The 22,753-nt window shown below is 37.0% G+C and overlaps 1 protein-coding gene across 21 annotated transcripts in view; it reads left to right on the top strand.

Moving 5' to 3' along the window:
• The window catches only part of HUWE1 (HECT, UBA and WWE domain containing E3 ubiquitin protein ligase 1), a 157,023-nt gene that overhangs the window by 35,376 nt on the left and 98,894 nt on the right, over positions 1-22,753 (top strand). For all 21 annotated transcript variants that reach the window (XM_074392196.1, XM_074392190.1, XM_074392194.1 and 18 more), the window contains 5 exons: positions 1,415-1,483; positions 7,276-7,374; positions 8,010-8,216; positions 9,981-10,133; positions 21,250-21,312. In XM_074392196.1, the coding sequence (XP_074248297.1) occupies positions 1,439-1,483; positions 7,276-7,374; positions 8,010-8,216; positions 9,981-10,133; positions 21,250-21,312 (567 nt within the window). In that variant the 5' untranslated portion in view covers positions 1,415-1,438. The remainder of the gene's footprint in view (positions 1-1,414; positions 1,484-7,275; positions 7,375-8,009; positions 8,217-9,980; positions 10,134-21,249; positions 21,313-22,753) is intronic.

Genomic DNA, 22,753 nt, shown 5'->3' with positions numbered 1-22,753 from the left:
CATTTTGTTCATTTTGTATTAGGTACTGAGATAACTTTTAAAAAAGTAATCTGGAATTATATACCCTAAATATCTACCGTAGAGAGAAAACTTCTTAAGGAATGGTCTCTACAGAAATGTTTTAGAATATATTCTGAATTTTTCACAAACTCTTCCTTGAATGCCTGTTGATTGAATGGATGCAGATCATACAGGCAAATACACACTATTTTCATAGTACTGAGTATATTGGACTAAATCTAGGCAAAAAGCTGCCTACAATTTATATTGTAATTGGTCAGTTTTATATTATGGCAGCCTTCTTGAGGGGAGGAACATTGATCTCTAGTGACTGCTATGAGCTAAATACATTGTTAATAACAGAATCTTGTTTTGTGTGTAAAGAGCCTGCAACCCACTTCTACCTCTGTGCATGTGTCTTAGCTGCTAAGAGGAGAAACTTACTTCTTGTGCTTTGGAGGACTTGTCTGCCAGCAAAGATCTAGGGATTATATGGTGGATTTGATCAGACTGTTGTCTGCTTTTGAGCCTTCCAAATTACATGTCTTAATAAAATGACTGTTTTCTGTGCTCAGAATATTTCTAGCGAGAATCTTATATTTCATTTTCTAATTGAAAAATGAAAGTATTGTTTTGCCTTTGCTCTTATGATATAACCAATATATGTTTTTATTGGTAGGAACAGTAAATGGTGCATAGGTAAAACACTCATAAAAAATCCTTTTGGTTAACAATGAATTAATATCCTGATGCCTAGCCCCTCTAGCTGTTTTCTTTAGACATAAGTTTATACCATACGTTCCATGTCCATTATTTCCTGATAAACATCTTTGTGTATTATATAGTTGTCTGCAATATTTTTAACATTTGTGCAATTTTCCATTTAAAACCAATCGTATTTTGGACATTTGGTCTTTTTTTTAACCTTGTGATGGAACAGTAGGTCGTCTTCAATATTTTACTATTATTCATGGCCATGCAGTATGGATTTTTGTGGTTAAATATTTGTGTACGTCTTTACGACTTTCTTTGGATTAATTCCTAGAAGTAGAAGCTTTCAGGAAACTGCAGGGCTGTGGTGAGTTTTTCCATCTTGAGATGTGTTGCAAACATTGAACACTTTAATTTTCAATTAAGAGTTTGAGGTGCTTGTAAAAGCAAAACAAGTTTTCAATTTGGCTTGATCTGGCTTCAGTCTTGTGCAACATAGGGATGTGGGCCAGTTTGATGGGGAGAGATTCTTTGCTTCTCTCTACCTCATAGATGTGCCTCTGAATTGGCATACCATCATAACTCCAGTGTTTTTACTTTAAGTGTTTTGCATTGCTCTTCAGTCTGTATTGTCTATGTCCAAGCTTGTAGAGCTCAAGATTGCAGCTTTAAGTTCTCACTTCTTTTGGCATTTTCTTTTCAGATCGTAAAGCTGAAAATTGAAATCATGAAAGTAGACAGGACTAAACTGAAGAAGACACCTACTGAGGCTGTAAGTATCCGAAAGTTTGCTTTGCGTATCTTTTCTTCATTAAAAAAAAAATCTTTGTGAACAGTTCATCTATGCTGATCTTCAAATCTCATCACCCATATATACAAAAGGCAGTAAAACAACAACTTGTCTTGAAACAGTAAGATTTTCTTTTGAACTTCTCTGGATTAAAAAAGTGGATAGCCAAAAGATCAGTGGAAAGTGAACACTGATAAGTTAGTTCATAGCTGTGGGTGCCTGAAGTCAGCTCTCAGGCTGCTGTGCAATTCCTTCTTATGCAGAAAGGCAGTGTGGTATAATGGAAAGAGCAGATGTGGATTCATATTTTTACTGTACTTCTGGGATCTTTCAATTTTGTTTTTTAGAAAGTGAAAGTGATAACACTTTACTTACTAGTTTTTTTTTAATAAGGCCAGTGTTTTAGCTGTCTTGATTACTGATTCTTAATCACACAATTCAGCTTAACTTGTGTATTGGTTGGTTATATCAATTGATCCTTTGTCGACAGTAGAAATCCCAGCTTCAATCTAATAATATTCCACTAGCTAGCTTGAATTGCTTTCTGAGGTAAAGGAAGTAGTATTGCATTATGATGCAATACCCCATGTGCTTAGTTAAAAGAGAACAAGCTTTGGAATTAAACCTGGGTTTGAGTCTTACTAGACTTTTTTGTGGCTGAGAGTTCATTAACTGCCTGGTTTCCACAGCTACAAAATTTCTTCCTTCTTGATGTGAGGCAATTGCTTAGCACAGTATCTGGCACATAGGTTAGTTCATATCATAACTACAAGCCACTTGGTTTTCAAAAAATGTAGAGATGCCTGGCAAGTATTACCAAAAAATAACAATTAATAACGTTTTGCTGTATTTCTTCCAGGCTTTTTTTTGTTTGTTTCTTTGAAACAGGGCTTTGCTCTGCCACCCAGGCTGAAGTGCAGTAGTACGATCATAGCTCACTGCAGCCTTGACTTCCCAGCTCAAGTGATCCTCCCACCTCAGCCTCTTGAGTAGCTGGGACTGTAAGTGCATGCCACCATGCCTGGCTAATTTTTTATTTTTTGTAGAGACAGGATCTCCCCTTGTTGCCCAGGCTTCTTCCAGTCTTTTAAAAGATTATTACATGTACACACACAATCTTGCCCTTTTCTTTTAGCATTGTACCTAATGAGTATGGGCAGCATTTTCTTCACATACCCTTGCCAGTATTACAGATTGTCTTTTAAATTTCTGTTAACTTTGTAAGTGAAGAAAGCATTTCACTGTTGTATATCATTTATCTTCTTGTGTTAATCATTTTGTATCTGACATTGGAATGTCAGTATTTCTCTTACTGAATGCCATATATATTGAACATACTCATTTTCATATCTGTTGCAAATGTCTTTATTTGCTTTTGATGTGTTTTGGCATCTAGAAGTTTTGACAACTGTACTTGAATATCTTTTACTAAAGGACAAAAAGAAAACTTGCTGTAAGAGACTATAATTTAAAATTTTAAAGTGTTACCAGTGTAAGAATATACTGCTACAAGAATAGAAAATCTAGAAAAAGGATCCTAGTGTACATAAGAACTAGATATATGATAATAGAGGGATTATAAATTGGTAAGAAGGGCTAGTTGGGAAACCATGCTAGAATAATTGTTTATCTTGTGGAGAATGGGGGACTATTATATTAAAATAAATTTTAGATAAATCAAAAGTCAAATTTTTAAAAATAAGCTATAGAAGAAGTAGAACATGTAGGTGAATGTTTATTTGGTCTGAAGTGGGCATGGTCCTTCCAAGCATTATAACAAAGGGGAAAAAAAAAACTATAATGGAAATGTTAAATACTATATCCAAAATAAAAATATTTGATAATAGCCATCCTAACAGGTGTGAGGTAATAGCTCATTGTGGTTTTGATTTGCATTCCCTTGATGTCCTTGATATGGAGCACCTTTTTATATACTTTTTGACTATTTGTATGTAAATAGACATTTGGATAAATGTCTATTCAGTCTCTTGCCCGTTTTAAAATTGTGTTATTTGGGCTTTTTTGCTATGGAGTTGAAGAAGGTCTCTATATATTTTGGAACTTCATCCCTGGAAGACATTGGGCAAAGTGAAATAAGTCAGTCACAGAGGGACAAATAGTACATGAATCCTCTTATATGAGGCATCTAGAATAGTCAAAGGTATAAAAGTAGGCAATAGAATGATAGTTACCAGTGGATGGGGGCAGTTGAGGCTCAGTGGGCATAAAGTTAAACAAGGTAAGTAAGTTCCAGAGATCTGCTGTAGAACAACATAGTGCCTATAGTTAACAGTCAGTTAACTGCCCTCCGTGTGTGAGTTCCGCATTTGCTGATTGAACCAACTGGATAGTAAATATTTGGGTGGGAAAAATATTCAAAAAGAACAATACAACATTAAAAATATAAATTTTAAAGCAATGCAGTGTAACAACTATTTACATTGAATTCAGTATTCTAAGTACTAGAGATGGTTTAAAGTATGTAGGAGGACGTATATAGGTTATATACAAATACCATGCCATTTTGTACAAAGGATGAATATCATAGATTTTGGTATTCATGGGGGTCCTAGAACCAATCCCCAGCAGGATACAGAGGAACAACTACTTAAAAATTTGTTAGGAGGGTAGATCTCATGTGAAGTATTCTTACACACAGACAATCATGCACACACACATAGGAACACAAGGAAACTTGGAGGTGATGGATATATTTACTACCTGGATTTTGGTGATGGCAACACGAGTGTATACATAAATCCAAACTCACCCAGTTGTATACATGAATTATGTACAGTTTTTTGTATACCATTTATACCTTAATAAGCTCAGGGCAGTGGGGGGGTGAGGCAGGTGGGGGGAAGACACATGACAGGCTGGGGAAAATATTTGTAACTCAGTGTAGTTAATATCTTCAGTAGCTAAATCAGTTGGAGAAATGAATATCCCAAAGACAAAAGGGGCATAGGACATTCAAGAAAAGAGCAAACCCAGTAAACATCTAGAAAGATTCAACTTTGTGGGTAATTGGAGAAATGCAAATTAAAAAAAAAGTTTTTTGACCTAGTAGATTGTAAAGGGGTTGCTCTTGGAGTCACACTTAAATACTGATTTCTAGTTCTTATTTCCTAGTTACTAGCAAATTACTTAGCGTAAACTCCTAAAAGTGGAATTTTTATGTCACTGGTTATATACATTTTTAGGATTGGAGTTGTCTGTTTTCCTTGAGCAGCATTTAAGAGTACCCCCATACTGTGGTCAATGCTAGGTACTATTTTTATGAAAGGCTTTTATTGATCATTTTGTGTATCAGTAGCTGTGCAAAGGAGTTTTTTCCCTAGATTTGGTATCTACTGACATAAATCACAATAAACCCTGGCAATTGGTATTCAGCTACTGAACTGGCAAATGCTTTCTTGTATCTTACCGTTGTGCTTGCTGCTTTCTCCTGCAAAATGCAAGGGACCTTAGTCTGATAAAATAGAGACCATCGCACTGGTACATTAAATTGGTGCCATTATGTTAACCGGATCTTGTGAGCAGAAAACACAAGCACCTTAGGTGCCTCAGACATATTTGTGTCAGAGAGTCAGAAACCAATCTTGTGGAAGCCTGAGGGCCTTTCATATTAGGAAAGTTTCTAGTGGCCCCAGGGTCTGGGAAATGTTGGGATATCCCTTCTAAAGTGAGAGGGAAGTTGCTGCACCTTTTACCACACACTGTGAAGAAAGAGGAACAATGTGTGGTGTGTTTGGAGTTTGGAGCCAACATACTGGTTGGTCACATTTGGGCATGCTATTTACTGGATAACCGCTAACACATTAGTGGGGAACCACTAAAGTGTTAGTAAGGTTTAGATCTAGAAAAGACCCTGCAAGAGGTACAGGCTGTGATGCAAGTTGCCCTATCACTTGGGCATTAGGACCTAGTAGACCCAGGTGTTTGGCTGTGCTGTCACAAAAGCAGCTTCTGGCATGCTACTAGGCCTTGGTAAAGACTGAATGCCTGGTTTTGGGACATACCAAGTTATTACAGGATCCAAACGTTCATCATGAACTGGGTGTTACCTAACCTACACATCATAAAATTGAATTTGTATAGCTGCATTCCATTAGAAATAGAAGCAGCATATTCGATGCTGGACCCAAGTAGGTCTAGGAGGCACAAGTGAAACTGCATAAGCAGGAGGTTCAACCTATTTCTGCTGCTTCACGGCTTCTCCCTCAGCCATACATCTTCGAGAAGAGGAGGAAAAAGTGCAGGCCTGGTTTATAGAAGGATTTTGTGCCAAGGATTTTACATACATTTAATTACCACGAACATTTGAGGTAGATTCTTCTTTCTTTTTTCTTTCCCTTTTTTTTGGAGATGGAGTCTTGTTCTGTCGCTCAGGTTTGAGTGCTTAATTGCAAACTCTGCCTCATGGGTTCAAGCAGTTCTCCTGCCTCATCTCCTGAGTTGCTGGGACTACAGGTGCATGCCACCACGCCCGGCTAATTTTTGGTATTTTACTAAAGACAGGGTTTCACTGTGTTGCCCAGGCTGGTCTCGAACTCCTGAGCTCAGGCAATCCACCTGTTTCTGCCTCCCAAAGTGCTGGGATTATAGGCGTGAACCACCAAGCCTGGCGTTAGGTTTATCTTAATAATGCTTACTTTAGAGGGAGAAAGGTTTACACTTAGCTTAAAGAAACCCCTAGTGAGTTCCATGTTCTGTTTTGGATGCCAAAAATACATTTCTCCCAATTTAAATGTCACAACAGCATTGCTGAATATATAGGTACGAGTTAGGTGCAGAAGAGGATGCTGAGATTCAAAGAGGTAGCTTACTAACTACCTAATTCCAAGGCTCCTGCTCTTTTTAATAGTATGCTGTCTCTGAGTATTTGAGCTCCTGTTACAGGAGGTAAGTATTTTATGTCTATGACAGATATTTGAGTTTCATATTTGTGAGGTAACTATTAGGTCTGTTTTTCTGATAAGAGAGCTGTGGCTTAGAGGTTAAGCCTTGCTCATGATCAAACACCTTAGTAAACATGAAGCTAAAAAGTGAATCCACACTTCTTTGTTTCCAGACCTCTGGTCCATTCCCAGAACGCTATACTGCCATTCATTAATGGAAGGCTTCTCTCTCCCAGCCCCTATCTCTTTCCCTCCTTCCACTTTCAGAAACTTTACTATAAATGCTCAGTCCACTCCTTGTTACCTGACAAATAGGCCCATTCATCAGTAGAAGGGAGCAGAAATGTATGGAAATGAGAACCCCAAGAAAGAATGGAGTCCTAGTTTTATGAAGTTCAGAAGCTCTTTACCATCTTACAAGTGAAGGGTTTTATGTTACAGAAAAATATAGCTAATGCTAATCTTCATCTTTAATTGTGAATTCACTAGGACTTTTCAGTCTCTGATTCAATATAACCTAGTAGGCATTCTGGTTAACTTTCAGACCATTATAGATTCCTTTATTTTATTTTTTTTAGATATTTAGCTTTTTTGATTTTTTAAATTTTTGTTGTCTGCATATCTTTCCAAATAGTTTGTCTGCATCTACCTTTATGCAAAGTGTTTTGGTGGTTTCTTTGAAGGCCAAGTGGATTGTTGGGAAATAAGTGTTTTCTCATGGGTGTTCCGTTTTAATCCCAAGAGATTGTCTGGCAAATCTACAGTTTTCTTTAGTAATTTCTAGCAAAAGGAAAATTACTGTGTGAACTTAAAGGCTCCTTTTCTGCTTCTCCTTTGTAACATCTTTTGTGAATATATATATATTTTTTTCAGCCTGCAGACTGCAGAGCCTTAATAGACAAACTCAAAGTTTGTAATGATGAGCAACTTCTCTTGGAACTGCAGCAGATCAAAACATGGAATATTGGAAAGGTATGCGAAGCCATGTTCCCAAAAGACAGGGCTCACTATACTAATACATCATTTTGTATGTTCTGATATGGAATGAGAAACCACAATGGGATAGCCTCATTCAGCAATTACTTAATAAGCATCTAGCATGTGTCATGTGCCTAACACAGCTTTAAAACAGTTGCAAGGAAAATTTGCTGGCTGAGGATGAGGAATTGATTTCACAGGCGATGCTAAAGAATCTCAACCACAGAATTCCTTTAGTTTGACAATATAAGTTTGAGATAATTTTTGGATTTTTACTTTAGTTTAGAATAATTTTTATTGATAACTCTACAAATGAATTAAATGGATTCTGGCAAGGATAGTTCTCTTGTCTTCATAGATCTTGGATTGTAACTAGAGTTCTGTGTCTAAAGACCTAGCTCTAGGGGTTTTATGATGTTTACTGGAGTTAGCACATATATCTAGATGGGTATTACAATGAACTCCAGTCCTTTTAACTCAGAGTATGATCTTTCTCATAGGGGCGAAGGTGGGATGTGAACTAATCTAGGTGTCATGCTCAGTCATCTCTTGTAACAAAGCTCAGTTACAAAGCACCCATGCAGCACTTCTACCTTATTCTTACATCTTCTTTTTCCTCCCCTCTGCAGTGCGAGTTATATCACTGGGTGGACCTGCTGGACCGCTTCGATGGAATACTGGCAGATGCTGGACAGACAGTGGAGAATATGTCATGGATGCTCGTATGTGATAGGCCAGAAAGAGAGCAACTGAAAATGCTTCTCTTGGCTGTGTTGAACTTCACAGCCTTGCTCATTGAGTACAGCTTTTCCCGGCATCTGTACAGTTCCATAGAGGTAGGTGAGGTTAAAGCCTGTGTGCTCTGTTCTTAACTAGAATTGCATACATCCAGAAATAAGGAAATTGCTGTTTCTCTCTATTGCTGGTTCCTTTTCTTTGTAGAGCTCCGAGTTTTTACTGTGGATTTTACTCTGGGTTTTTTACTACGTCAAAGACAGTAGTAGAATGTTTCTTGGATATACATATTATCCTTCATAGGATTGATGGGAAACTTCTGTACTGTCACCTTTGCCCTGCCTTTTCAAGATTCAAGAAATGAATGAGAAATGTTATGTATGTATTAAAGTATTTTAGGAAATTGAACGAATTGATTTTTGCCCTAGGTTGTTAGAGCAGCTCCATGTTACTTTTAAATTGCTAGAAATAGTTTTATTTTCTTATCACATTAATGTACTTACTACTCTTTTAGGTTTTAGTGTGCTGCTTTAAAGTCTCTCTGTACTCTGCCACACTCACCCCAAAATATATATTCATAGCATCTTTTGTGTCCTTAAAGAGTAACATGGGTACAGCAATCAGTGAACTTTTCAATTGGTCAAAAATCAGTGTAAGAAGAAATTATTTTCTTCTTATAGAAGCCAACTTTAGACTTTCTATCATCATTAGTTAGGTTCCCTGTAATTGTAGGTGTGTTAGTTTTTCTAAGTCTTCAGTAAAGAAACAAAATCATAACAAACAAGTTAAAAGAAAATGGCTTAGGAAAAGAAGTGGGATAACTGAACTAAAGGCCTAACATGCAGGGATTTAAATGGGAGGTAATAGGCAATCTGTTGAAGATAAAATAGATACACTGTTCGTGGAAGTCCATGGCCTTTGGTATAATTGGCAACTGAAAATGCCTTGATTCATTTCCAGCTATATTACTTACTGATTTTAATTGTAACCAAATGCTTCAATGTATTGGTGAATTTTAGTTGTATTTAAAAGCCAAAGTAAGGCTGGGTACAGTGGCTCATGTCTGTAATCCTAACACTTTGGGAGGCTGGGGCGGGAGGATCACTTGAGCCCAGGAGTTCAAGACCAGCCTGGACGACATAGTGAGACCTCATCCCTACAAAAAACACAAAAATTAGTGGGGGCGTGGTGGTTGCATGCCTGTAGTTCCAGCTACTCAGGAGACTTAGATGAGAGAATTACTTGAGCCCAGGAGGTCAAGGCTGCAGCTAGGTATGATCATGCCTCTGCACTCCAGCCTGGGCAGCAGAGGAGACCTTGTTTCCAAACAACAACAACAAAAAACCCAGAGTTTACAGAGGTTACTTATGAGTATATACTGTACTATAACAGTTACATGTTACATAGTTGCCACCAGCTGTTGTTGGTAGCTTTACCTTCTATATGAAGGACACTTTTAATTAATTTCAATTTTATGTTTGTCATAAAGGATACAGAAGAGAACATAAAATATTTTTCACAATACTTTTAGTCAGTCCAGTTAGAGACTTAATGTTCTTCTTGAGTCCCACATGTGTATTATATCTCATTTGTCTCTTTTGTAATCCCTTCCTTCCTGTGGGAACACCTGCGCAATTTTGAACTGCTATTTACAATTTTTACTTTTCTTGAACTTATAGCTACCTGTCAGATTTTAAGCTCCTTGGGGATAAGGTTGCATGTTGTAGATTATCAAATACTTACATATTTTTTGTATTATTGTGACTAAACTTCTTGATAGCTTTGTAAATGTTGACAAATTTTATTTTGTTTTTGAAGTCAATTGTGCCTGATACCTTGAACATTGCCCTTTTTTGTCCCTGTAGCATTTGACAACTTTATTGGCTTCCTCTGATATGCAAGTGGTGCTGGCAGTCCTTAATCTCCTATATGTATTTAGTAAAAGATCAAACTACATCACTCGCCTGGGATCTGACAAGAGGACCCCGCTGCTAACTCGGCTACAACATTTGGCAGAGGTGAGTCTTGGGTGTCGTGTGGAGGGGTACAAAAATTGGAGCATGTGGTTCCTTTCAACAGGTGTTTCTCGAAGTGTTAAAATAGATTAGAATCCTTAAAGTTACTTCACTGGCCTAATTGAGTTAGAACTATTGGTGCCCTCTTTTAAAACCTCAACATTCTTAGTTATTAAGTAATTTTGAAGGAATTCATTAATCTCTGCTCAGCAAACAAAATCTCTCTGTTCAAAAGTGATAACTTCTCTTCTGAAAGGAAAGTTCAAAATTAGATTCGATTCTGTGTGAGAAGAAAGTACAGTGCAATAATGACATCTAGATTTGAGTCCTGGCCCTGCTTATTAGCTCTGATACTAGTTTTCTCTTCTGGGAATTTAGCATATCTACCTCAGAGTTATTTTAAAATAAAATGAATTGTGGGGTACTCAGTACTGTGATCAGTAAGTAGTAGTGATTATAATTGAAGCCAAAAGCTTTCACACAAAAGTTCACCTCTACCAAACTATTGTCCAGTGTTCCTGGAGGCATTTTCTTAATACATACTCAGGTTTGAGAGGTAACCAGAGTTGGAAAGCTTTCTTAGAAGAAAGGCGTTATGGCTGGCTTTTTAAAAGCATATTTAATAGTTACCTCAAAGTAATTCAAGTTTCAGGCTAATTTTAGGTGCCATGATTACTTAAAAATGAGTTTTGTGTAATTATAAACATAACATATTCTGAAATTTTTAGGAAAATATAGGCAAAATGTCAGTCATCTATAATTCATCCCTATGAGACCTCCTTTAAAGTTGGAGCACTTTTTTCTTGCATTTGCAAATACACGTATAAATGCATCCAACCTGTTTTCTTAAGATACTGTAAACATTTCCTCTTATTATTAAAAAAAAAACCATAAGGAGGTTTAACGTTGGAATCCCAAGTCACAGTTAAAAGGTAAAAGGAACTGTAACTCAATAGATGCTTCCAAAGCCCTTGGTAAAATTTATCACATTAACAAAAGCTTCATTATAAACTTAAAGAAAACTAGAATTACCTACCAGAAGTCATAATGGGGGAGCTGAGGCATTTCCATTGAATTCAAAAGTCACACAAAAATCTCAGGCATTAACTTACGTCATTTAAATTTGTAGTACAGATCCTATCCAATAGAAGAGAAAAGAAAGAAGTGAAGAATACATATTAAAAAGAGAAAATTTGGGCTGGGCATGGTGGCTCATGCCTGGTACTTGGGGAGGCTGAGGTAGGCACAGATCACTTGAGTCCAGGAGTTTTGAGACCAGCCTGGGCAACGTGGCAAAACCCCATCTCTACAAAAAGTACAAAAATTAGCCAGGCATGGTTGCACGCCCCTGTAGTGCCAGTTACTTGGGAGGTTGAGGAGGTAAGAGGATCACTTGAGCCTGGGAGGTGAAGGCTGCAATGAACCAAGACCATGCTACTGCATTCTAGCCTGGGTAAGAGAATGAGACTCTTGTCTCCGAAAAAGAAAGAGAAGGTTTGTTACTATTTGTGTGTAGATGATGAGTCTCTTGGTTTCCTGGGGAGATAATAAAAAATTACTATAACTAGTAAAAGCGCAGTGCGATAGCCAAGTAAGAGATCAATGTACAGAAACAGCTCCTCCATGTATTAATAGTAACCAATTAGAAAATTGTTGGTGAGGCCGGGTGCAGTGGCTCACGCCTGTGATCCTAGCACTTTGGGAGGCTGAGGCGGGCAGATCACCTGAGGTCAGGAGTTAGAGACCAGCCTGGCCAACACAGCGAAAACCCGTCTCTACTAAAAAATACAGAAATTATCTGGGCGTGATGGCACGTGCCTGTAATCCCAGCTACTTGGGGAGGCTGAGACAGGAGAATCACTTGAACCTGGGAGAGGGAGGTTGCAGTGAGCTGAGATGGTGCCACTGCACTCCAGCTTGGGTGACAAGAGCGCGCAAAAAAATAAGATCGGTGGAAAGACCCCATTCACGGTATAAGCAAATATTGTCTGTAAAATAAGTCATATTGGCTGAAACTGTACATTTAAGAGAAGTTAATTTAGGAGGTTATGTTGTAATACAGTGGTGGGGAAAAATTCTTAAAATCCCTGTGGTATAAACTAAAAAGTAAAATTTTGGATATTATATTAAGAAATATACTTCCCAACACAAAAACACATTACTCCAGGCTACTCCTTAGGCCGTTACACACTGCTTCCTTCACCAAGAAAAATGTCATTTGTACTAAATATTATGGTTACTGATGTGGTCAGATAACATTCTATAGTATAGTTAAACTGTTGTGGTACAACTTCATTTTGTCATGGACCAGTAACATTTGGAAACAATTGGTGTAATAGCAGCTGGTCTGCAGACAAAATTAAGCAGCACTTCATTCAACAGAAGTTAACAGACCCATGGTAGATTAAAAGATATTTAACAATGTTTTAAAACTGAAAGGGGACTGCTAATGTAGACTATCCAAGGAACTCTTCCAGATCAGCAAGGATGAGCAAAGGATATGGATGGGCAATTTATAGAACAAGAAATTCATATGAGTAGATGTCCAGACTCATCTATTAGAGAAAGAAAAATAAAACGAGATACAGCTTTGTGAGCATCAGATTGCAGAAATTAGAAAACTATGTAATGGTAAGTGCTGGCAGGTATGTGAAGCTATGAGAACCCTCATGCATTGCTGATAGGAGTGTAAACTGGCTCTCCTGCATATATATTTCAAAGATGAGATCACATCATTTCCATAAACATGATCTCTGTCAGAATATTGCATCATCATTTGTGGTAGTGGGGAGATGGAAGCAACCTTGGTATCCATCATTCGTAGATATTCAAATAAGTAAAATGTGGCACACGCACACTATAGAATATGTAGCAGTTAGAAACAGTGGACCAAATAATACAGCAACATTGATAGCTTCTAAACATAGCGGTGAGTGCATAAAAAAGTAAAAGCAACAATTTTCATTCCTCAGTACCATTTCTGAAACTTAAAAAGATATACACAAAGCAACATATAGTTTCAAGAAAACAAAAATTAAACAACAGATATCAAAAGTGATACCTGTGATAATAAGAGAAGGGAATCTGAATGGGCAATAATGGGACAGATGGATATATAAACAAGTACAGTAGTCTCCCCTTACCCGAGGTTTCAGTTTCCATGGTTTCAGTTACTTGTGGTACAGTACAATAAGATATCTTGAGAGAGAAGTCACATTCACATGACTTTTATTATAGTATATATTAAACTTTATCATAGGTATGTATGTATAGGAAAAAAACGTGTGTGTGGGGCTGTATTTTATAGTCGAGCATCCACTAGAGATCTTGGAATGTATTCCTACTGATAAGGGAAGACTGTTGTAAGGGAAGATAAATCTTACCAGCAGTATTTAAGATCTGTTAGAGCAATACTAAACCTTTACTTACAGATTTAAAAGCTGGTGCAAATAGAGACAAGTAACGTTTTTTTAAATGGGAAGACTTAATATAGTAGAAGCCCTTTAATGAAATTAGGACTAATGATTTTTAGGTTACTTATTTTAAAAGTCTTGTTAAAAGTGGAAATGTTTAAAAAGTGATTGATACATATGATTTTTTAAAAACTAAAATAATTCCCTTTCCCATCTTATGTTGGGCCAAAGACTTTTAGTAAGAAGCAGTCTGTTATCGGACATAAAATAAACTACAACTATGATCTGTGATTACTTTACTGTGTTGCAACGATGTGAAGAAAAGGAACCTGCATATAGGATTCTAAATTTTTTAGACTTTACCCCTGAATCTCTTCATAATTTGACACTTTTTATTTTAGCATCCTGTCTTTTAGATGAATATTTTGTAAAATATTCGGCTTTGTTTTTGTAAACTTATTCCCTCTCTCATTTAAATCAGTCTTTCAAATTGATCAAGTGTAAGTTGTTGATATCAGCTGGGACAGAGAAATAAATGTCTGAGAAAACACTGATAATCAGGGTTATTTGCTCTATCAGATAATAAAATATCATAAAGCTATAGTGATTTCATTATAAAGCCAAGTTTTTTATCAAAAGGCTTTTTATCATTAAGCCAAATTTTGTAGTTAACACAGGAATAGACAGTACATCTGCAGAGTGAAAGAGTAAGCCTCATGTTGCTTATATCAACAGTGAGACAATAGGCTGTTGGGAGGGAAAATGTGTTTAGAACTTTTCTTCACACTTCACATAAATCCTAGAAACCTTCTTAGTGGTAAATACAGGTGACTTTTAAGATCTTTCATAAGGAAGAGTTTCCTAAGTTAACAGACCTTAAAGTCATTAAAAATACAGCTTTGATCGTGTTAATCTGGTTATTTGTATGGGCCACAATAGCATCTGACAGAATTCACATCACCCTACTTTTAGGCTGATAAAAACACACTAATATTTCATACATTAATTAAATGTTCTGACAATTTAAGTAGAAGGTAAAGTGCAAACTCTGCTTGGTATAAATGGCTCACATACATAAAGTATGAGGGGTTTCTTTGTTTTGTTTTCTTGGGTAATTCAGATCCAGTTGTTTCTTCCTTTGAATGATTTTACCACCAGAAAGGATTGCTTAAATGATTGCTGTTTTGTCCCTTTGCATTTTTGACACTTTTTTACCTTTGACAGGCATGCTGCTTTTTGCTCTGAATTGATCTAAAGAGATTGTAGATTGAAGGTTAATTTCTAGTCCTGGACAATTTGGAATCTTGACAGGTGCAGTACATTGCAGCCATTGGTAATAGATGTATGTGTTTGGTGCTTTGCAATCAAAGATTTTCACAGATTTTTGAGGTTTAGAGATAATTAGATATTTATTAATGGTAGCCCCCATAGTAATACCCCTCATTAAAATTTAAAAACTTCATGTTTCTCTAAAATGTAAAATTTCTCTAAAAACTTGACTTTTTCACGTGGGCTTCTTTTATTTATTTTTATTTTTATTTTATTTTGATACAGTGTCATCCCATTACCCAGGTTGGAGGGCAGTGGCACGATCTCAGTTCACTGCATCCTCTGCCTCCTGGGCTCAAGTGATCCTCCCACCTCAGCCTCCCGAGCAGCTGGGGCTGTAGGCATGCAGCACCATGCCCGACTAATTTTTTATGTTTTTTTATAGAGATGGAATTTTGCCGTGTTTCCCATGCTGGTCTCCAACTCCTGAGCTCAGGCGATCCTCTTGCCTTGGCCTCCCAAAGTGTGGGATTACAGGTGTGAGCCACTGTGCCTGGCCTTGTGGGCTTCTTTAACAATGATTCTAGAAATCTTAGTTCATGTCTCTTCAGTCTTTTCAGGCAACTTTTTTTTGCAACAAACACATTCACTTGCATGTGTTTAAGAACCTGGATTTGAATGTATGCCTACTTTTGCCAGCAAATCACATTAACTTGTTTCTGTGTCTATAAATTGGGGGTTACAATATCTACCTCATAGTTTTTTTAGGATCAGAGTAAAGGAAATCATAAAACTTGTGGGGTTAATGCCATCGTGTTGGAAGTACTTAATAAATGGGAGCTGTCATTGGTAGATGGATGTCAACCAGAGGAATTAAGTGTCGTTCTTTTGTGTTTGCTTTCTTTTAAAACATTACACACACATTATAAGTGCATGCATATTGTCACATTATTTTTTTCAGTACAGCCTTTTCCCTCTTGGTTCATCTCCCATAACCTCAAATGTGTTCTTCTGTATGTATTATCTTCATGTTGTATTGACCTGTTGAGGGTGTTTTTGTCATTCAGTTACAAATGCAGTATAATACCTTGCATCCTTGTTTTCTTATTTTGGACCTTGTTCAAAAATCACTTTAAAGTCACCTGTATAGCTATAGGGTTCTTTTGATGGCTGCATGATATTTCATGCTTTGGATGTACCATATTTACTCAACTATTTCTCTGTTGATGCATACTCGTGTTTGTTATGAATGGTGCTACATTAAGTAATCTTTAGTTACAGATACTTCTAATATAATACTTTAAGAGATGATATGGAGACCATATGATAGAGTCCCATAAATCTCAGTGTTAGTTCATTGGCACTTCACTGATCAGTAATGATTTTGAGCATCTTTATGCTTGGCCATTAGGATTTGTTCTTGTGAACAGTCTTGTTTCTATCCTTTGTCCATTTTTCTGTTCAGTTACTTTTTTCTACTCTATGAAAACTGTATTGGAGTTTTTAGTCCTTTGTCATCTTAAAAGTATTTTTTTCCTAAATCTTCATATATATTGTCTTTGTTTATTGTGTTCTTGTACATTGTGTTTTCAAAAATGGTTCAGTCAATGCTTTTATATAAAAGATGGAATATCCTGTTTTGGTCTTCGTGAAAAATGACTTTGGATGTGGTGTCTTTTCTCACAGTTTTGTAGTGACTCAGGCAACCCAGTGATGTAGGCTAATTGTGAATGTGGACAGTGATTAGTTAACTACAGATTTAGGGAAAATTCTCCAGAAAGAGTGGTTAAATCAGTTGAAAGCCAATTGGCTGGCTTTTGTGAAGGTCTGGTATACTCTAGGTCTAGTAAACTTTGAACATGCATCAGAATCACTTTATTAAAAAATATATTAGTCTTTCTTACCTCCATCCCATGCCCAGCTCCTGAGTTTCTGATTCATTAGGCCTGGAGTGGGCCTCAGAATTTGCATTGCTAACAAGTTCCCCGGTAGTGTTGATGCTAAGCTGCTGGTCCAGGGAGAGCCACTGGCCTATTCTATTGAGTAAAGTTACAAACTTTAATCAAACTCTTATAATTCCGTCTCAGAGAGCATCAGGCCTTTTTCCTGGTGTATGAATAATTAGGAAATCTTGTCTAGTGTGAGGTAGTGTTGCATATGCCCCTATGGCATGATTATATAGTTGTTTATGGGGTATCTACTTAAGTGCTAAGATGTTACTTTAACACTACCAAGTAGGTGAATACCATGAGTCTCTAAAGTTACTTTTATTATTTTTGGACAAAAGCTCTGGGCTCCTTGCTCCTGCTAAAATGTGAAGAATAATATCTGCTTTTTCTGTCTTGGGCATTTGGGAGTTGTTTGAACATGGTCATGTTTGGTTTTTTAAATAAAAACAAGCTTAGTGGTTGAGAAAGCAAGATAAATAATAATAAATTAATAATAATAATAAGAGCAAAGAACTAGTGTTACTCTGAATAGCACTGACTAATAAGTACCCTAAAATCTTAACATTCAATATATTGATCTTATTGGCAGCGAAACAAACTTGTCTTTCTGATAAAAATACGTTCTTGGTGTTCTAAAAATTTGGAAATATATGGAACAAAATTTATCATAATCATGTTTCTACTCATTTTGCTATATTTTCTTAGTCTATCTTATGAATATTTCTTTACAAGAAACATTTCTTTATATTTCATATAATGGTGCTAGCTGATACATGCAACAATACCACACTCTTCCATGAGTCCAGTTTGAGTTGGTAGGGTTTTTTAAGGATCTCAGCTTACCAAAACTTTCTAATTAGAGGTGCTTGTTTTTTATCAGGTCGCAAAAGTTGGCAAGAAAGATTTTGTGGTGACAGTAATAAAAATATTCTGAAATAATTAGTTGGAATAACAGAAGAAACAAAAGGAAAATAATTGTGTAGATATACAGCCTTTCAAGCTTATTCTGCCTTGCAAATTCAGACTTTTGGTTTGACTTAAACTGTCTGTTCTGTCTAACATCAAGCCTTTATACCCTCATCCTTACTTTATGGTTTTCAGCAAATTCCATGTGTTTTCGTCTTCACTAGAAGTCCTGGGAAGAGCCAAGAAAATACTGAAAATGTAATGAGGAAGTACTTATAGGTATTAAATTATTTTATAAAGCTATAGTAATTTAAATAGTTTGGTAATTAAGAGTGGAATTGACAAATCAGTAGGTTCCAGAAGCAGATCCAATATGTAAAAATTGAATTTATAGTTAAGATGGCATTTCAGATTAGCAGAAAAAGAATGGATTATTCAAATAAGATGGTGGTGTAACAACTGGCTCACTCTGTGGGAGGCAATTAAGGTAGATTCTACCTCATCAAAGTTAAATTAAGTTTAAAAAAAATTAAGATATAATAAAAAGCTGAAATGTTTAAAAAAAATGAAGCTATACAAGCATTGAAAGAAAGCATATGTATGGTTGTATGCTGCTTGAAGTAATGAGGTATTTTCAGGAATGAGACTAATGCCATGAAAGAAGAAATTGATTCCATTACAGTATGATTTTATACCTTCTGTATGTTAATATTTTAGGTACTGTCAATTGTGCCGTGTATGGTTATCTCAATTTACTCCACATTTTTCATCTTACTTGGGTAATTTCCAGTATTTTTCTGTTGTAAATAATGCTACAGTGAATACCTTTAATATATGAATATTTGGCCACATTTAGCAACAGGTGTTTATTAACTTTTTTGGGGTCTCACTCTGTCACCCAGGCTGGAGTGCAGTGGCACAATCTCAGCTCACTGCATCCTCTGCCTCCCAGGTTCAAGCCGTCCTCCCACCTCAGCCTCCCTGGTAGCTGGGACTACAGGCATGCATCACACGCCCAACTAATTTTTGTATTTTTAGTAGAGACAGGGTTTCACCATGTTGGGCAGGCTGGTGTCCAACTCCTGACCTCAAGGTGATCTGCCCGCCTCGGCCTCCCATTGGCTGAGTGCTGGGATTTACAGGCATGAGCCACTGTGCCTGGCTGTCTATTAACATCTTAATGAACGTTGAACCTTGTGCTTTACACATTCTTGTCTCATTGCCTTAAACTTGCGTAGTTGTTTTAAACTTTTGATTATTTAGACTTCTGATAGACTTGATTAGTTTATACACTTCTGATAGAGTTCTGATAGCTTTTGGGGTTCCCTATTCTGCCATTTTCACTGACATCATTCCTAGTAGAACAGTCTGTTTTTAACCAGCTGGGAGTTGAGGATGTACATATCTTTATCCAGGAAGCCTTTGTCACTTAGGTTTTCACTACGGAAGTAAACCCTAATGCCCTAAGGTATCCATTATTAATGTAACAAAATGACTTCTCTCATGTATGTCTGAAGTGGTGCTAGTTATGTACCATTCTTTGGAGAATTAAAAGAATCGGCTGGGCGCGGTGGCTCAAGCCTGTAATCCCAGCACTTTGGGAGGCTGAGGCGGGTGGATCACAAGGTCAAGAGATCAAGACCATCCTGGTCAACATGGTGAAACCCCGTCTCTACTAAAATAAAAAACATTCACTGGGCATGGTGGCGCGTGCCTGTAATCCCAGCTACTCAGGAGGTTGAGGCAGGAGAATTGCCTGAAACCAGGAGGCGGAGGTTGCGGTGAGCCGAGATCGTGCCATTGCACTCCAGCCTGGGTAACAAGAGCGAAACTCCGTCTCAAAAAAAAGAATCACTGGCCATATTCTGTGCTTCATGTATGATACCTGGATTGAGAAACGCTGCCAGTAGGTCGATTGTAGTTTGAGAAAGCTTATTTCTTACGAGATAGTCAGATGATATTTTATTGATTTTTTTTTTTTTTCAGGTTTAGAAATAGCATTCTATAGTACGTACCTTTGTGAATGGCATCTTCAGTGATTCACACTGTTTTTGAGACTTCCTTGACAGGTAGTGATATAGTAACATTTAATAAAGAAGAAACACTTAGATGTAGAAAGAGAACCATGTGAGTTCATGGTAGCAGCCCAGATCCAGAGTGATTGGGACCCACACTACAATGCCAGGAATAAAATGAAGACATGGAATTTAAGTAGCATTTTGTGCTTCAATTATGCCAAAGTTAAAAACATGAAGATGTTTGGGTGGGCAAGGTGGCTCACAGCTGTAATCCCAGGACTTTGGAAGGCCAAGGCAGAAGGATCACTTGAGGCCAGGAGTTTGAGACCAGCCTGGGCAACACAGCAAGATCCCTACAAGCATTTTTAAAATGTAGCCAGGCGTGGTGGCAGCACATGCCTGTAGTCCTAGCTATGTGGGAGGCTGAGGCAGGAGGATCCTTTGAGCCCAGGAGTTTGAGGCTGTGTTGAGTTGTGATTCTGCCACTGCACTCCACTCCAGCCTAGGCAACAGAAGGAGACCTTTGTCTGTCTGTCTGTCTCTTCCTCTCTCTTTCTCTCTCTCTTGCTACATATATAGCTATATTTATAATTATTTTTAAATTATGTTTTCAAAATATATCTATTTTATGTAAAATATATATTTTATATTTTGTTTAATATAAAATGTCTTTTTTCAGTTTGAGATAAATTAATAAATTTGTTTCAGATAATAAATATTTCATTCCTTTCAGTTTGTCGATAGTTTGCCTAAACTATATGGCTTGCCCCATGAGGTAGGCACATACATATATATATAATTATTTTATATATAAATATATATTTTATATAATATGTAAAATACACATATAATTTAAAAATAAAAAGATGCTTTTAATATTAAAGTGATATTTTAAAGACTGTTGAAGATGCAAGCTTGTTAGTAAGTGAGTCTGTATGTCTGGAGTTTTGGATTTAGAAGCCAGTTGAGCCATTTCCCCCATTATCTCAGAGGCTTATTGATGAGTTTTTAGATTTGAGTGGCAAAGTTAGAGTAGTAATAAATAAGGTAGAATATTCTGGTTTGTAACTCAGCTCATGTCAAAAAGAGAGGAACTGGAAAGTGTGATTCCACCCTAGTGAGGAAGGTGAATAGGTAGAGTGTCAGGCAAGGCCTGATGGGACATGACCAGTTTGTCAGCATGCATGACTACAGGGGTGTGGAATACAATGGCTGGCAGTTGCTGCTTGAGTTCTTCCTAGGAGCATCCTCACTGAACAGTGAAATTGATCTCATTGAAGAAGTTACCTTTAAGCAGACCATCTTGGATTGAGTCTGAAGTTCTTTATTCTGTTTGTTCTTTCCTCTTGTTTGACTTTCATATTAGATCTTCTCAACATTATGTTCCAAGCAGCCATACACTCTTAGATATGTGTGTGGGTGTGGGTGTGTGTGTGTGTGGAGAGAGAGAGAGAGAGGAAAAAAAAAAGAGAGATAAGGTCTGACTCTGTTGCCTAGGCTGGAGTGCAGTAGCGCAAAGTCACCAATAAGCACTGTCTTAACGCTGTCTTTTTCCTTTTTCAAGAGCTGGGGTGGAAAGGAGAATGGCTTTGGACTTGCAGAATGTTGCAGAGACTTGCACATGATGGTAAGTAACTCTTTGGGATATGAGTGTCTTTTAACAGAGCTGTGGCCTCTTTATGAACCTTACTTTACAACAGCTATGTGGTATATTAATTAACCCCTTCACGTCAGACCTTTGGGGAACCTAAGATCAGTTTAGACATAGCTGAACCATGTCTATAGGAAGCAGTCTAGCAGTGCTTGGGCTTTTGATGTGCTGGCAGTAGATTAAAAATCTGAGAGATAATGTGTGTTCATACCCAGTTCTTGAGTAGATAGCTGCATTTGTTGAATTTGTTTTAATGTGATTTTTTAAATCACAGAAAGTATGTTTGCTTGCATTCTCACACTGGAACTGTTGTTTCAGAACTCTGGACAGTGTGGCGTTATTTAGGAATGGCTACTTGGAGAGCAGTTCTACTATTAGGTTTATTGAGAACTTATAATGTTTTATGTGCTTTCCTTGTTCACCTCTCTGCCTTTGACCTATGGCTCAGGCCATTCTCCTTTTGGCTTTGATATGTTGCTCTGGAGCTACAAAACACAATTTGGTTTTCAATAATAATTTTGCATCTGGAAGCAACTATATTTTCCACGTGGAATTTGTCTTGTCAGTTTGTCATGTTTAGCACAAATGGCTGCAGTAAAATTTAGTGCATTTATTTTAGCACGCCTTTTTTTCTTGAAGAGAATTGGCTCCTTTTCTGGTCACAGAAAACTACAAATTACATCAAGTTACTTTCCCTTGTTAGCTGGTGTACGTTTCTTTAGTGATTATTTTATGAAGAGATATTGGGTAATATAGTAGGCGAGTGTTGGCTGTTTAATAATCAAAGCTACATAATTCTTGAAGTTTATTCAGAGTTTGGAATTCTAATTACGAGAACATAAAGTTTGATACGTACTTTTAAAGCAAGTAATACATATACATATTTAAAAATTCAGAGTATAAAGAGGTATGCAGTGGAAACTCTTTGATTTTTCCAGAGGCAACCACTGCTAGTGGTATCTTTTAGTGAGACATTTTAGTGGGCACACTGCCGTTATCTTAATTTTGTTTGTCATGTTGCTTTTCTAGAGTTAAAGAGAATGTTTTGTCAGGGTCTGTTTTATATTGGCTTGGTGTCTACCTGTGCAGGAAAATATACCATGAGAAGTGGTGTAGAATGGTACGGAAGGAAAATGCTTGAAGAATTATGAAGATATGCCTATGAGGCATACTTTGAATAAAATATTTCAGAAGGCTGATGGTACAAGGTTTTATAAGAATGTTCTTTTCTGTTCTTTAGCTGGTTTCTGGACCCTGGTATTTGTTCTCCATCCTTTCTTCGATTCTTTTTCATTACTGCTTGGCAGTATTGCCCCTCTTTTCCCCCTTGGGAATAGCCACAGTCAAAATTGATCTCTTGAAAGAAAAGGCAACTGGAAATTATTAAGTATGAAATGCAGAAGGTTTGGGAGTTCTG

Source organism: Saimiri boliviensis, chromosome X (assembly GCF_048565385.1).
Source record: "Saimiri boliviensis isolate mSaiBol1 chromosome X, mSaiBol1.pri, whole genome shotgun sequence".
NCBI classification, from domain to species: domain Eukaryota; kingdom Metazoa; phylum Chordata; class Mammalia; order Primates; family Cebidae; genus Saimiri; species Saimiri boliviensis.
This window is presented reverse-complemented; position numbering and strand designations above follow the sequence as displayed.